The sequence below is a fragment of the Lycium ferocissimum genome, chromosome 2 (genome assembly GCF_029784015.1).
Source record: "Lycium ferocissimum isolate CSIRO_LF1 chromosome 2, AGI_CSIRO_Lferr_CH_V1, whole genome shotgun sequence".
Classification (NCBI taxonomy): domain Eukaryota; kingdom Viridiplantae; phylum Streptophyta; class Magnoliopsida; order Solanales; family Solanaceae; genus Lycium; species Lycium ferocissimum.
The window spans coordinates 62,150,138-62,165,828 of NC_081343.1; the positions used below are offsets into that span (position 1 = coordinate 62,150,138).

A 15,691-nucleotide genomic window follows, 5' to 3' on the forward strand; every position below is an offset into this window, starting at 1 on the left:
TAGATGACATAATTTCATAATTCGTTCAATATCCCATGAGCCTCAGTTATGACAAATCAATTTATTATGAATACATGTCTTAGTCTAGTCCTATTCGCATTCCAAAGTATCATGTAACTCAGTATGATTCAGTATTTCAGCATCATGTATTGCAGTATGATTCTCAGGCCGTAGTTTATGCTTTATGCATCTTTGGGCCTGAGGCCGCAATTAAGGCCCGAGGCCGCGACTTGTGCACATATATATTGAGCCTCGAGGCCGCAACTTATTTACTCGTATAAATGTGGTTTCTCATTCGAGCAGGTGAGTACTTATGTTCGATTATAGTTTCCAGTTCTAGTTTCATATATATATATATATATATATATATATATATATATATATATATATATATATATATATATTCTCTCGATTAGTTTTACATACCAAAGTGCAATTCAAATATCGACGTCCCTTTTTGCTCGAGTCTTGCATCTCACGATGCAGTAACGATTTACAAAGTTGACACCCCGTTGCTAGGACATCTTGAAATAGCTATTGGTGAGCCCCGATCTTTCTAGGGCATTATCCCTCTTTTTAATCTTTATAGTATTTCGGTTAGTAAGGTATGCCGAGGGCATTGTCCCGGTAAACAATTAGAATTTCAGTATTCTTTAGATGATTTGTAGATTATAGTCCAGTCAGTCAGATGTTAGTAGGCTTTTATGTGTTAGCCTTGTCAACTACTCATTTCTACTTGCAGACTTTTCAGTACTTTCCGCATTTATGATATTTCAGTCAGACTCTTTAGTAGATTAGTATGTTGTGTGTTTATATTTAGCTTATAGTTATCTACATGTTGATCTAGCCAGCCAGTTAGTTCGCTCGGTCACATGCGGTCAGGCACCGAGGGCCGTGTTACGCCTGAGCCGTAGTTCGGGGCGTGACACCATCAATTTTTAATCTTCGTGATCGTCTTTTCATTTTGTCGAGTCTCAAATTAGTTGAAGAGAAATATTTCTAACGGTAGAACAAATTGAAACGACCAAGTAATATTATCCCGATAAATGCTATTTATTATATTGGATAACTAATTTCCTTGATTGCTTCGTATTGCGAGAGAAGAAGAAACGTTTGGTTAATGCATTGGGTTTTACGGAATACTATAATCCATGGTCTTATTAGTGGAAGTTAAAAAGAATACCTAATAACTAAATATTAATGAGTAAAGCACGATTTAATAGTTCTTATAATGTAGTTGATTTAGTATAGTTGAAATTGTTAGTCCTTAATAGAAGCTTTTTTCTTCGTGGAGGACAAATTGGTCACCCAACTTTTGATGGGTATTATCGTAGTTTAACTTTAGACTTAGGAGCTTCCCACTTTTAGTATATTATGATAATTTGAACCTTATTTCCTCTTTGAAATTCCAAAACTAACGAGTCGACCCCCACTCTAGGAAAAAAAAAAAAATGATCGACGACTTGATCCCCTTAGCAAACTTGACTCCTAACCTCATTTTAATGTTTTCAAAACAAAAATGAAGACATGTGCAAAAATGTACATAAATTCAATGACGACTTGACATATTGAAAATAAGATTCATAAGCAAAAATAATTATTGTGAAGTTCACGAGACCTAGAAAACAATTTAAATTTACGAAGTTCATTTAACTTGAGATATAGTTGAAAAGTTCAGTATGAACAAGGAAAAAGTAGATTGAATATTTTACAATCCTACAACTAAGCAATAAATTAAAATGCTACAATTTTAACGTTGAATGTTGACACTTTTTTTTTTTAAGAAAAACTTTTATTTTATACAAACACAAAATTTAAAAATAAGGCCTCGAGAGATGGAAATTTGATAACCTAGGAAAGTGGTCGATGGTGCAAATACCAAAGAAACACAACTCCTTTAATTAGGAACACAAAAAAAAACACTAAATATTTACGTCAAATACCAAAGTCAACCTAAAATAAGTTGTTGTGGTACAAGTTCACAACATCAAAAAGGGTAGCCGTGTCATCGAGAGGCAAATAAACATCTGGTTCTTCAAGCGTACTAAAGTAGACAAGGGCACTACCTACAACTCCAAGTTTGGTTGAAGGTTCACAATATTATCCTCAACCAGTTGCTCCTGATCTTCAACAACTCCCTCAATGACTAGTTGCTCGTATTCAGCTTCAAGTTGATGGGCTACGTCCTCGTCCTTGAGATCAAGCAAAGCTTCAAAATCAGCCTCTACGATATTGTCGAGACTTGCTATGTCATTGTCAACATATGGGTCATCGGAAAACCAATGAATATCAGGGCTCATAGGAACATTTGGATAAAACCGATTGTCATGAGGAAGACCTTGAGATGTATCTTGAATGTAATCAATTAGACTTTCTATGCTCACAAAGCCGAAGATATTGAGACCATGAACACATGTTTCAGTGGGTTCATGTACGTAGTATAGGTGAACAAGCGCTTCATCAACTGCCCCCATCAACAATAGGTGAAAAGTCAAATATTGTTGAATGAATGTTGACACTTTTTATCCTAACAATAGAACTTTAAATATTATTAATTTTATAATTCGAAACTCCATAATGGGAAAATCCAATATAGTGTCATGTATTTATTCAAATATTTTTTCGTGTTTTCAAATATTTGTGAGTAGGATGTCTTTCAGAGAGAAGAGCAACAAACAAGCCAAAAATCTAGAGAGCAGATAATATATGTGTGTTAGAAGAAAGAAGCAATGTGTTTCTTCAAAGACAATATTTTCAAGATGTCTAAATAGGATATCTTTCAGAGTGAAGAATATCAAACTAGAATAGTCAAGAATCCAGAAAGCAGAAAGAAGATTCTATCACTTGTAAGAACTACTTTATATTAATTAATTTTGAAATGGTGGCTATCTTTTATTAGTAGTGTGAAAAAAATGGTTATTTGCCAATTTTTTTGGTCCATAATGGGTCAATGGGCTTGGTTGTATGATTTTTTTTTTTATATAAATCCATTACTCTTATCTTGTTTGTAGACGGACCAAACTCAATTGGGTTGTTCTTATTATGAATACGGCCAACGGCATGAGGCCTATAGATAAGATTGATAAAAAGCCGTGATGCAAAAGGGAGACTGAAAGACAATTCCAAGGCATAAATTCTTAGAATCTTGGACATAAATCAAGATGGACACGATCTTCCCAACATTGATCTTTGTGAATTGACTTATGCTGCTCTTATGTTGACTTGGGAATCTACTAGGGGAGATGCTAGAGATCTTCCTAACATGTTCTTTGAGGATGAAACTATACACTCCATAGTACATATCAAATAAACTAAATACAACCTACAAAAGTTACGAGGTATTCCTCCTCGTCCTGAAGTTCTGGATGTCATAAGGGTTGTTGATGACATCAAAAAAGTATGCTTCTGTGGGTTGAGATGTTTGCAACCACATAAAATAGCTTGGAAGTCTAGGGTTTTCACTGTGACAGAAGATATGCTTAAGCTACTGATGGAAGATTCTTGCAACTTTCTAAGTGAAATGCTAGAGAATAATGCATATATGTTAGATAAGCTGTACGAGAATGAAGCTTCCCAACCTATTTTGATTTCAAGCTATTTGGAGGAGGGATAGTGGTGTACAAGTGTTTTGGGTGCATCTGGAAAGATTACATGCTCAACTGATTTTGTCATTGTCATATAACCGTATCAATTATGATGCAAAGATGATACAAAATCCTAGTTTTGTCACCATATGGTTTGTGAGGAAAGAGAAGTTGTTTCAAGAAAAGAGCAAAGCACGGTTTAAGAGTATCAACAATATCTACTCATTCAGTTGTTGTGATGAAAATACTCAGTTGTTGCCTCGAGGCAAGTATAGTATTAAGCAATCAAGTGATCATACTAGAGGTGCATTTGAAAGTAAAATTAATGTTCATCGGAGACTGCTGCATAAAACATTTATCCGTCTAGTAGGGCGCGGTGGTGCGTGAGGCGAAATAAATATGGGACAACAAAACAAATGGTATTATAATTCTCCTGCTGAAGAACATCTACAATCGAATCTTGAAGGCTTGGATCCAGTGACGTACGCAGGATTTTTCATCAGCGGTGTCACATTTTAAATGAGAAGTAATATATAAAATAATGTATCACTGTATTAAAAAAAACACAAAATATAACTAAAACACAATTCACGTACATTACTATAACTTCTAAAAAAAATATGTCTAACTTTGGAAGTTTTCTTTTTTTGAAATAAATAATACTAAACACTTTTTTATATAGGGCACCAAATAGTCACTAGAGATTTCATTTCGTAAATTGTTCTTAATCAATTTCTCTGGTGAGAAAGAAAGTGAAAGAAAAAAAACATAAAGAAGAATCGCACAATAACCATCTAGGAAAGCACCAAAATCTTTGTATCTAATAAAATTAGTGTCGAAGTAATTACAAATGTTAGTTTGGACCAATTGGTTAGAGCTCTGTTAAATGCGGTCAGAGGTTCAAAGCGAACATTATCTATCATTTTGACTGAGGAGTATAAAACTTTTATAAAAACAAATGTTATTGTGAGGTTTCGAACTCGCGAACTCGTGTCCCTTTCTGAAAGTTGAAGCGCCTAACAATTGCTCTCGTGGTTCTTTGTACTAAGGTGTGTTCACTTTAGATGATATAAGTATTTACTTTTGTCTTTTAATTATGTATACAAATTTAGTAAAATTTTCCGACAAAGCGATTGTCACGTGACACCCTCGGCCTAAGGTGTCTTGGATCAACTATATGCATTTAAATTGTCAAGGCCAATTGCATACGCATTACCTCTGGCGCACACAAGCTCCCTAGTGCTCTGTGATTTAAAGCCGGATAATATATTGATAGACGATGATGCGGGTGCACTGCAAGACTTTGGCTACGTACGTATTTTCCATCCGACCCATAATGAATGCGATGCGGAGGCATCTCACTTTGACATTTACAGCGTGGTGCTTTTTGCACTTCTTACAAAGCATGTCAAACTGGACTCAGTTAATTCACTTGTCACAATACTAGAGAAAATTGCATATGGTGAAGATATCATTAGAGAATTTTTTTTTTTTTTAAATAGCGGGTGTAATGGTCCACAAGAAGACAACATAATCAAGTTGGTCGGATTGCATAAAAAGGAAGCAAGCATACGCCCATCCGCCCTAGATATACTAAAAAGGTTGGATGCATTCACAGATCTTGACAAGATTAAAGCAGCATTGAATCAAGAAGACGACGTGCATGAGTTGTCCCAGACTGAAACAAACAATACCGAAACAACATTGAGTCAAGAAAAAGACGTGCATAGGCTGTCCCATACTAAGACAAACAATGGAACTGATAGACGTGTCCTCAGCTTAAATGGCATGGACATATCAATTATTGTGCTCGTATACATCCTAAACCTTGTTCGCTCTAAGGTAGATCCGCCCCTGTGGACAATATTATATTGCACTAGTATTATACTTTAGTTTCATCCGATCGTAGCAATCTGCTAGTTCAGTAAGTTCTTTTTGCATCGCCAGATTCAAGCTTTTACACTCGATGTTAGTTTGGTAGCTCATTATTTTTTAATCTGTGACCGTATACTGCATGACTTTTAGCTTATTGCTCATTGCTTAGTGATGGTTCTCTGTTACTTTTGCTGTGAGCTATTGATTATCAAGCATCCAAGGAGGTAAAGATCTAGTTCCGGACTGGCTTAGTTAGGCTATTAATACAAGTGTAGCTAATTGTGATATGACTTCAAGCATTTTGATTATTTAGGGCTTGTGTTGGGTCTACATATAACTTTTAGTATTAGGAGTATTTTTTTTCACATTTTGTGGAACTTAGGTTTTGGTAAGGTGTTGAAGATACTGTAACTTGCCTACTTGACCAATCACCTAATATCCATATGTATGCCTATGTTGTAGCTGACACCTTTTATCCAAATTCTCAAGTTTTTGTGATTGTAGTTGCGCGTTTTATGTATGTTTAAGCTGCAAAATGCAAGTGTTGTGTAGATCTAATTAAGCTCAAAATAGCTCCTTTTTTAAAAATGATGTTGTCCAGATCAGCTTGTGCATACCTCGATTGTTTCATTGGACACTAGTTATCTTCCATTCAGATAACTTTGCCGACTAAAACTTAGGCATATGAAAGAACCACCTAGTCTTTTTTTTTTTTTTTTTTTTTTTTTTGGTGTAGGTTGGGATTTGACCCTTGATCTCTTTGATTTCTCACACTAAATAGACCGGTTGAAGCATATGCATCAACTGCACTAAACAAACTACTTAGTATTGTTGCTTCCTGTGTTTGCTCGAATCCTTCAAAAATATGGCTAGATCCTTAAAAAATGTGTAGCTTTTGAAGGATCTGACAGACAACTCAACGCTATTTTTAAAAATTTCGAGTAACATAAGATTTTTAGCTTTATTTTTGAAGAGTCTGAGCAATATAAGGTTTCTGTCTTCCAAAAAAGTTTTAAAGCTACCCTTCTATTACATGAAAGAGTTCATGTTGCAAGCCTAGGCAGTTTAATCATGTCACTTTCATGTTCCAACAAAATTGTCTGCCTAATCTTTTAACACAAAAGTTCCTCTATCCTTTTTCGTATTGTTTTGAAGTGACGAAATGCATGTATTCTGTTATATGGTTAGACTTGTGGATGAACATCTTAATTGTATGATGCAATTAAATTTGATAAGCATTAGCCTAAATTTCAGCTCTTCTACTTCAGATATATTATTATTTGAGGAAATGAGTGAATATAACCTTATTAAAAAGAATGATTCTATAAAGATTTCGTGTAATATTCTTAAATTATAAGAAAGATATAAACTTATCAAAGACTACAATACCAATTGACCCTTTTCTATAAAATAAACTTATCAAAGACTACAATACCAATTGACCCTTAATTATAGTCATGCAAATGTTGAAATGATAGACATGGTCCCTTATGTTTGAGGGTTGGTTCAAAATAGTCCTTAAGTATGCACTTAGCAATTTTGGTTCTTTAAATTTGTCAAAAGTTAACACTTGTAGTCTCCATAAATTTTTATTAAACTCTATTTGTTAGATTTGACAAAAATAATAAGAAGATTTAACTATAAACACCAAAAGAGTCTCATCAAATCCTAAAATGATTTTTGCACAAAATATTACACTAGACACTATATATATATATATTTTTTTTTAAATTACATCTTAAAAAAACTGCACCATACTCTAGAAGTAGAATTAAAAGTAGCAAAACCTACAAAGATTGTACCTCTAAATGTGAATTCCCGTTAATCTTTTCTTTTTTTTGGTATAGTTCCCGTAAAATATAACAGACAGAGTTTTGGTAAAAATTGGAGGAGACTAATAACAGACAGAGTTTTGGTAAAAATTGCTGCAAACTAAAAATGTTAACTCAGGACCAAAACTTGAAGTGCATATTTAAGGGACTATTTTAAACCAACCTTAAAAAAATTTTAAGCATAAGAGACCATTTTTGTCATTTTCTCTGCAAATGTTAGGCATATTTATGACATTAAATTATAAAGTTTGGAAAAAGTTCAAATTTCTTTATCAAACTATTATAAAAGGTTCATTCATGCCACTCATTAATAATTTGGGTCAAAAATACCATCATTATCATTTGAGATTATATATGCCATTACTTACTAATAAAATTCTACTACTACCAGATTTTGTCACATGACATTATGTAAATCCTTCATTTTACGAATGTCGTGTATGAGTCATTTAGTAGTTCAGCGGCATATTTGAGTGTTTTCCTAATTCATATAAATATCCATCTTTTTTAATTTTATATAACAAATTTATAAGAACAAGTTTGTCCCTTATACTAATAACATTATTATTTTACATGAAAAAAGTATGTTCTCTTATTTAATTAAATTATGAATCTAATCTTATTCTGCAGCATACACAATTTTTACATAATTTATGGATCTTTAATATAAGATTTTAAAAGCACATAAAATTTGGTACGTGTAAGTTACCTGTGAGTGAAATTTAGGTGTGTTAACAGTGTTTGGGATAAGGCTAAACATATTAAAAACACAAGTTTAAATAGTCAAACTACATGATGATAGAGTATAATTGAAATCTCTGGCCCATATTAATGTTAAAAAAGACAAGGATAAAATGGCTAAAGATTGTTAATTACTCAAAGGAAACAAAGGATTAGAAGACTAGAGATTCCAAAGTTAGGTATATATATACACACACACTTTGCAGTAACGAATCAGTCATTAGTATTCAACGATGAAAATATTACTACCTTTTTTTACGGCTATTTTATTCATCGCCGGCGCCGGAAAAGTATTCGCCGGCGAATATGTCCGGCCACCGCCTCGGAAAATGTTCCATTTACCATGGGATTCAAAGCCTTCTTCACAACCTCAACAGGTAAAAAAAATATATACTACACTAAAGTTAAATGATGTCTCTCTTTTTACCTAGTTAATTATGTTGACTTATATTAAAGTTCATTTCTTCTGTTTTTACTCTGATTTTTGCTCGAATTTTGTGGAAATTGAATCGGGTTGATTTGATTTTATCAGATAATTACTTAACTACTCACTCTGTCCCAATTTATGTGATACACTTTCTATTAACTCTATCCAAAAATAATGATATATTTTCTTACTTGGCTATAGTTTAATTTTAAACTTTAGCTTTTGCAACCACACAAATGATTTATAATGTTTAAATATATCTTTGGCTTATTTTAGACTATAAGATTTAAGAGTCTTCCTTTATTTCTTAAAATTCATGTCCAGTCAAATTATATCACATACATTGGGACGGAGGGAGTAATAGTTATTATTTCAGAAAGTCACCATTCGTGTTGTTTTTAATTTCCTTTGATAAAAAAAAAAGTGACTTTCTGAGATAATAACTATTACTCCCTCCGTCCCAAAAAGATTGTTTTAGTTTGATTTGGTACAAAGTTTAAGAAATAAAGGAAGGCTTTTAAAATGTGTGGCCCAAAACAAGTCTTAGATATTTGTGTGGCCGTAAATCATTTCATAAAGTTAAATTATTTTTAGATATAGAAAGGTGCCAATCTTTTTGGGACAGACTAAAAAGGAAAGGAAGACAATCATTTTGGGACGGGGGAGTAATTGAGTGACCATCTAACCAATCTAACAAATCAACTTGGAAGTTTACATGTTTTCTCAAATGGTCACTTAACCAATAGTTATTATTTTAGAAAGTCACCATTCTTCTTGTTTTTTGATTTCCTTCGACAAAGAAAGTGATTTATGAGATAATAACTATTAGTTGAGTGACCATCTGAGAAGTCAACGCGGAAGTTCACTAGTCGGGTAGTATTTGAATCCATTTTGCAGTAAGCGGCCAGCTTCAACTAACTTAAATGATTATACTCAAATTATAATCATTTTACCCTTGTGATTTTTACCTTCTTTACAACCTCAGCAGGTAAAAATTATACACAAAGTTAAATGATTCTCTCATTTACCTTGTCATTTATGTGGTTAAAGTTCATTTACTCTGATTTTCGCGCCGATTTTGCGGATAATGAATCGGGTTAAAGCTGGAAGTTTAGGGTTTTCTCAAATGGTCACTCAACTAATAGTTATTAAAAACCACCATTCTTCTTGTTTTAATTTCCTTCGACAAAAGACGTGACTTTGTGGGATAATAACTATTAGTTGAGTGTCCTTTGAATCAACTCGGGAGTTTACTACTTGGGTCAGTATTTGAATCCATTTTGCTGTAACCGGCCAGCTTCATCTAACTTAAATGATTATACACAAACTATAACTATTTACACTTATAAATTTCTACCTTCTTCACAACCTCAGCAGGTAAATATTATACACAAAGTTAAATGATTCTCCCATTTTACCTCGTTGGTTATGTGGAACTTGAAGTTCATTTCTTCTGTTTTTTTACTTTGAGTTTCACTCAAATTTTGTGGAAAATGAATCGGTTTAAACCCGGAAGTTTAGGGGTCGTTTGGTAGTTGGTTAGAGTTATGCAAGTATTAGTAATACATGGATTAGTTATGAGGGAATCTATGTGTTATTTTATGCAGGGATTAGTTATGCTTGGCTTAATTATACATGTACTAGTTATTCATGTACTATTAGTTATTCCACCTTCTGTGTTGCATAAAATAATACATAGATTACCTCATGTACTTATGCTACATGTATTAGTTATGCGGGTTTCTAAATTGCAAACCAAACATCGTATCAGTTTTATACATGAATAACTTACCTAAACATGTATTACTTATGCAGGAGTTAATACCCGGATAACTCACCTCCAAACCAGCTACCAAACGACCCCTGAAAGTTCATTTCTTCTGTTTTTGCTCTGATTTTCGCTCGAATTTTGTGGAAAATGAATCAGAAGTTTACTACTTAGGCAGTATTTGAATCCATTTTGCTGTGGGATTACACTTCTTTGTTATCTGGGCTTGGAACCGGCTATCCTTTATGTTAGGTCATATAGGTGGAGTTGGATCCATCCTGCTGTTGTGAAAAAACAAAAAGGAAACATCATATTGTCTGGTGTAAAATTTATCTTTGTTTGGAGGGAAAATGGTTGAATTTGTGTCTATACTCTCCGAAATTGAGCAACTTTGACCTTTGTTAGACTTTTGGTCTAATCTTACCTGGCTCTTAGGTAAGGGACTCGATTTTGCTCTCAACTCCTCAGAGAACTCCGACATACCTGAGAGTAATTTTAAACTATAGATAGAAGTTGTAGGGTAAACTTAGACCTTTTCTTCCAAGGATTTTGGACACGTGGAGTCCACCTATTTCATGCTAGAGCTTCATTAATGTAAAGATAAATACGAGATAATATGCAGAAGGCAAAGGTATGAATGGACCAAAAGTCTTAACGAAGGAGCAAAATTGAGCAATTCGGATAGTACATGGGAAAATTTAGACCTTTTCCTTTGTTAGAATAAGTTGGCTTTTAGCACCTAGTGATTAATGAATCTGGAGGGAGACCATGGTTTAAATCCAGAGTAGAGCAAAAAAGGTGGGTAAGTGTGTAAGTGCGTAACTTGTGTCCGTGGACTTCGATCTAGGGGTTACAGTATAAGTGTGTAACTTTGGTTCTTGGGATTTGGTCTAGTGGTAAAAGTGTAAGTATGTAACTTAGATCCCAGACTGTAGTCTAGTCATAAGAGTGTAATTGTGTAACTTAGGCTGTTTTGATTAGACGCATATTGTAGATGGTTTTATCTCATTTCTCCAAGCTTTGGTAGACAGAGTTACTGGTACCTATATTGGTGGGAGCCGGGAGGTAGCAAGTGTGTGCACAAGCTGGCCTGGACACTTATCATTATCACTAAAGAAAAGAAAGGAAAATTGTTGGCTTTTAATGATCATTTTTGGTTTTGTTTTGTTACGCTTCCATATAATGCTCAGTTATGTCTTTACAATCAGTGGGTCTTCTTATATAGATTCCACCATCTTTGGGTTCCTTAAGAGGCTCAATACTAATCTTGAGTCCATATTTCTTTCTTCATAGAGAGCAACAAATATAATTACTACAATGGATTATATGTGTTTCTTTTTATGACAAGTATAATTAAATTAGCCCTGGTATGCCCTAGGTCCATGCAATGGCATTGGTAAAGCTTCTAAGCTGCCTAAAACTGTATAGTTTTGTGTCATTTATGTTTGTTCAACTTTTTTTGATCTGTAAAGTGATATACTTCGCATTTGGGTTCATGATTTGAGCGTGTGGATTTCATCAAGGAAATTGATTTTCCCCATTGCAGGTTCACATCTCATTAGCTAAGGACAAACACATGCGGGTCACATGGGTCACCAATGACGGGTCTTCTCCTTCTATTGTTGAATATGGAACATCCCCTGGAAAATATAGTGCTATAGATAAAGGAGAAAGTACCAAGTATAGTTATCTTTTATATAGTTCGGGGAAGATACATCACACTGTCATTGGACCATTGCAAGAAAATACCACGTACTTCTATAGATGTGGAGGCAAAGGTCCTGAATTCCAGATGAAAACTCCACCCTCTAAGTTTCCAGTTACTTTTGCTGTGGCTGGTGATTTGGGCCAGACTGAATGGACCAAGTCAACTTTGGACCACATAGACCAATGCAAATACGATGTTCATTTACTCCCTGGTGACCTTTCTTATGCTGATTATTTACAACACAGGTGGGACACATTTGGTCAACTCGTTCAGCCGCTCGCTAGTTCTAGGCCATGGATGGTAACACAAGGGAATCATGAAAAAGAAAGCATACTGTTTCTAGAGGATGGGTTCGTCTCTTATAACTCAAGGTGGAAAATGCCATTTGAGGAGAGTGCATCCACTTCAAATCTCTACTATTCATTTGATGTTGCTGGGGTTCATATCATTATGCTCGGTTCATATACTGCTTATGATGAGTACTCTGATCAATATAGCTGGCTGAAGGTTAGATGAGCTCTCATTTATTCCTACAATGGAAAATATCTGTTTGTAGAAATTTATGATTCGTGTAGAAGTCACCATGAAAGGGAGTAATTTCCTATTGTTTTACAGTTTCACTTATAGACATTTCAGGAAATTTCCAATCCTTAGAAAGTGCCAATATGAAACAGAAGATATTTTTGTTGTTTATACTTTTAGATCTTTAGATATTTTTGTCCATACTCCATTGTTTTATTAAGAAACTTTGGAGTTTACACGTAAAAAGAGCCTAGTATATGTAGTGAAGAGTGAATGACCTGAGGCATGTAGCTTGTTAAGCAGTTAGACACTTAGACTTTAGGGTGTGTTTGGTATGGAGGTATGTTTTCCAATTTTTCCATGTTTGATTTGTCAAGTTTTCGGAAAACATTTTCTCTAGGAAAACAAGTTCCTTAAAAATAAGGAAAACGATTTCCCAAATGGAAGTAAAGAAAACAAGTTCCAATAAGTGGCATTCCAAGTTCATTGTCTCCGCCCCACCACCCAAAGCCCCCAATCCCCACCCCTCACCACCCCCAAAACCCCACTCCCCACCCCTCCCACCCCATAGTTTTTGCTAGATTACATATAAATGCTTTCTGGATTAAAATATTTTTCTTACTTACAAAACACCAAAAAATAAGTAAGAAACCCACTTTTTTTCCAAGAAAACATTTTCCTTCATACCAAACACACCCTAAGAATATACTTTTTCTGGATTATTACTGTTAGAAGTTTTCCTCCTAATCTAAAGCTATCGCTTTATCAGTATATTATTATATAAGGAGAAAACTAAGAATCTTTTCGCATTCCATACTTCTTTGAAAATCACAGTGATTACTTAGTGCTAATTAGTCCAATTATGGACCTTCATCGCTGCAGGCTGATCTTCTAAAAGTGGATCGTAAAAGAACACCTTGGTTAGTTGTGCTATTCCATGTGCCATGGTATAATAGTAACAGAGCCCATCAATGTGAAGGTGATGACATGATGGCAGCTATGGAGCCTTTGCTGTATGCTGCTGGTGCAGATATAGTTTTCAGTGGGCATGTCCATGCTTATGAGCGCACGGTATGCCTTCATTGCTTATACTGTTTCTCCTTTGCTTCTTTTACCTAATCGTGTAGTTCTTTGACAACAGAAACGAGTTTACAAGGGTAAAACTGATCCATGTGGTGCTGTCCACATTACAATTGGCGATGGAGGAAATAGAGAAGGTTTGGCTCACAGGTAAAGTGTTCTTGTAGTAATTTCTCTTGTCAGCTTGAGCACATTAACCAGATCATGACAAGGGCTGTAGCACCAAATAGTTGAATTCTTTAATGGTCTCTGTATTTCGTGTGGAGTTGGAATGTTTTCTGTTCCTGGATTTAGCTCAAGATTTTTTCTGTTGTGGTTGAGTGACTGACAACGAAGGAGAAAGTAAAAATGTAAAAAGGCAAGCACTAAGGGTGTTTTTGGTATAAAAGGAAAACATTTTCTGAATTTTTTTCCATTTTTTCCATGTTTGATTGGACAAATTATTTTGAAAAACATTTTCTTTAGGGGAACAAGTTCCTTAAAAATCAGGAAAACACCTTCCCTTGTGGGAATAGAGAAAACAAGTAGTGGCATTACAAGCTTATTATCTCCTCCTCACCTCCAATGCCCACCACCTCTGAACAACCCTACCCCTACCGCCCATGACCCCCACTCTCATACTGTTCTCCTAGATTACATATTAATGCTCTTGAGACTATTTTTTTACTTATCAAACACCATAAAATAAGTAAGAAAATCACTTATTTTTCAAGAAAACATTTTTGAGGGGAAATATTTTCCTTCTTACCAAACACGCCCTTATTCCAGGTTTTATGAAGCCGAAAGCTGACGTTAAACTGATCTGGAAACTTAATCAAGTACACTACCCCATAGGAAAGAGAAGTTTCCTGCCTCCCCCTTCATTTTGAGTTATAGAAGTTTTAAAGCGCTACTAGTCCAAGCTATAGGACTCTCTTTTCTTCTCTGTGTCGATAACTGTGGTTAAACTAGAATAGTTAGTTAAATAAAAACTTAAAATATGAAATGAAAGTTTATTTGACTTGGCACCTTCAACAGGTACAAACAACCCCCACCAGAATGGTCGGTTTTCCGTGAAGCGAGCTTTGGTCATGGCGAACTTAAGATGGTTAATTCAACTCATGCCCTTTGGACTTGGCATAGGAACGAGGACGATGAATCAGTGAGGTCCGATCAGGTTTGGATAACCTCGTTGATTGGTTCAGGGTGCAATAATGGAGGTAACCATGAAATGAGAAGGATTCTTATGGCCTCTTAGTCCCTGCGTTCGACTGAATTCTATAGGCATGTAGATACATAATCAGGTGGTTGTTTGTACTTTTGTTGTCATTTGGTGCTGGAATTGGTCTAATATCCTGGTCCTTCGGCAACCAAATAGGAAAATGCAATATCAACATCAAGATATGGAAGTTACACTTCGTACAGAAAGAAAAGAATTTCAAGTTGCAGTAGTTTTTACATCTGTATTTCATCAAACAAATCACTTAAGTGGTATACTTTATTTCATACAAAAAGCAGTTGAATGCATTGATGTGAAGTCCGTGTTCTTTTACTATAGTCTCTGACTTATCTAAGTTATTGCTTCGGAAGCAGCAAATAACTCGAAAAACACTGACACTAGACTAGCAGTGACATTAGTTCGAAAATACTTTCTTAAAGCGGCAAATCAGCTTACCTCTAACATGGCGTTTTATGCATCTTCAGCTTGCTTTCCCCCATCGCCTACTATCTAACTGCAATCCCTTCCCCTTAGGTATCGTAATGCCTAAGGGCGGAGCTATAGTGCTGCCTTTGAGTTCGGCAAAATCTAGTAGCTTTGACTAGTATTTGTGTTTAAAATTTCACTTAGTATAGAACCTAGCAAGAAGCATTTTCTCTAAAATTTAGAATTCATAAACTCAAAATTCTAGCTCCGCCTCTAATAATGCGATAAGACTTTTCAACTCTTCCTTGTCATTATCCTAGTGTAAATTCTTGCTAAGAGCCACTTTTACGGTCAATTCGTTAGGATTTGTCACTTTCTATCAGTACTGTTATTATTTCATTATAGTCCAATCCTGATCGGTGATAAATATAGGGACTTTGCAATATTTAATTGATCACCATTCTATATATTTCATTTACTAAAAAGAAGTAGTTCAACATCTAAAAAGGAAGCAACAATAGCCACTATAA

The 15,691-nt window shown here is 34.8% G+C and overlaps 1 protein-coding gene across 1 annotated transcript; it reads left to right on the plus strand.

Annotated features, from left to right (window-relative positions):
* The first annotated feature begins 8,194 nt into the window (after window positions 1-8,194).
* On the plus strand, window positions 8,195-15,053 carry LOC132046615 (purple acid phosphatase 18-like). The gene is made up of 5 exons (XM_059437298.1): window positions 8,195-8,409; window positions 11,774-12,442; window positions 13,340-13,528; window positions 13,599-13,687; window positions 14,555-15,053. Exons 1-5 carry the CDS (start codon window positions 8,266-8,268, stop codon window positions 14,772-14,774), a joined length of 1,311 nt encoding a protein of 436 aa, XP_059293281.1. The 5' UTR covers window positions 8,195-8,265; the 3' UTR covers window positions 14,775-15,053.
* Window positions 15,054-15,691: the final 638 nt, after the last annotated feature.

What these genes read in the sequence shown, in the direction of transcription:
- LOC132046615 (XM_059437298.1), top strand. Translation starts at nt 8,266, where the DNA reads ATGAAAATATTACTACCTTTTTTTACGGCTATTTTATTCATCGCCGGC. An exon ending in CTTCTTCACAACCTCAACAG is followed by an intron (nt 8,410 to 11,773) that starts GTAAAAAAAATA and finishes TCCCCATTGCAG; the next exon opens with GTTCACATCTCATTAGCTAA. An exon ending in ATCAATATAGCTGGCTGAAG is followed by an intron (nt 12,443 to 13,339) that starts GTTAGATGAGCT and finishes TCATCGCTGCAG; the next exon opens with GCTGATCTTCTAAAAGTGGA.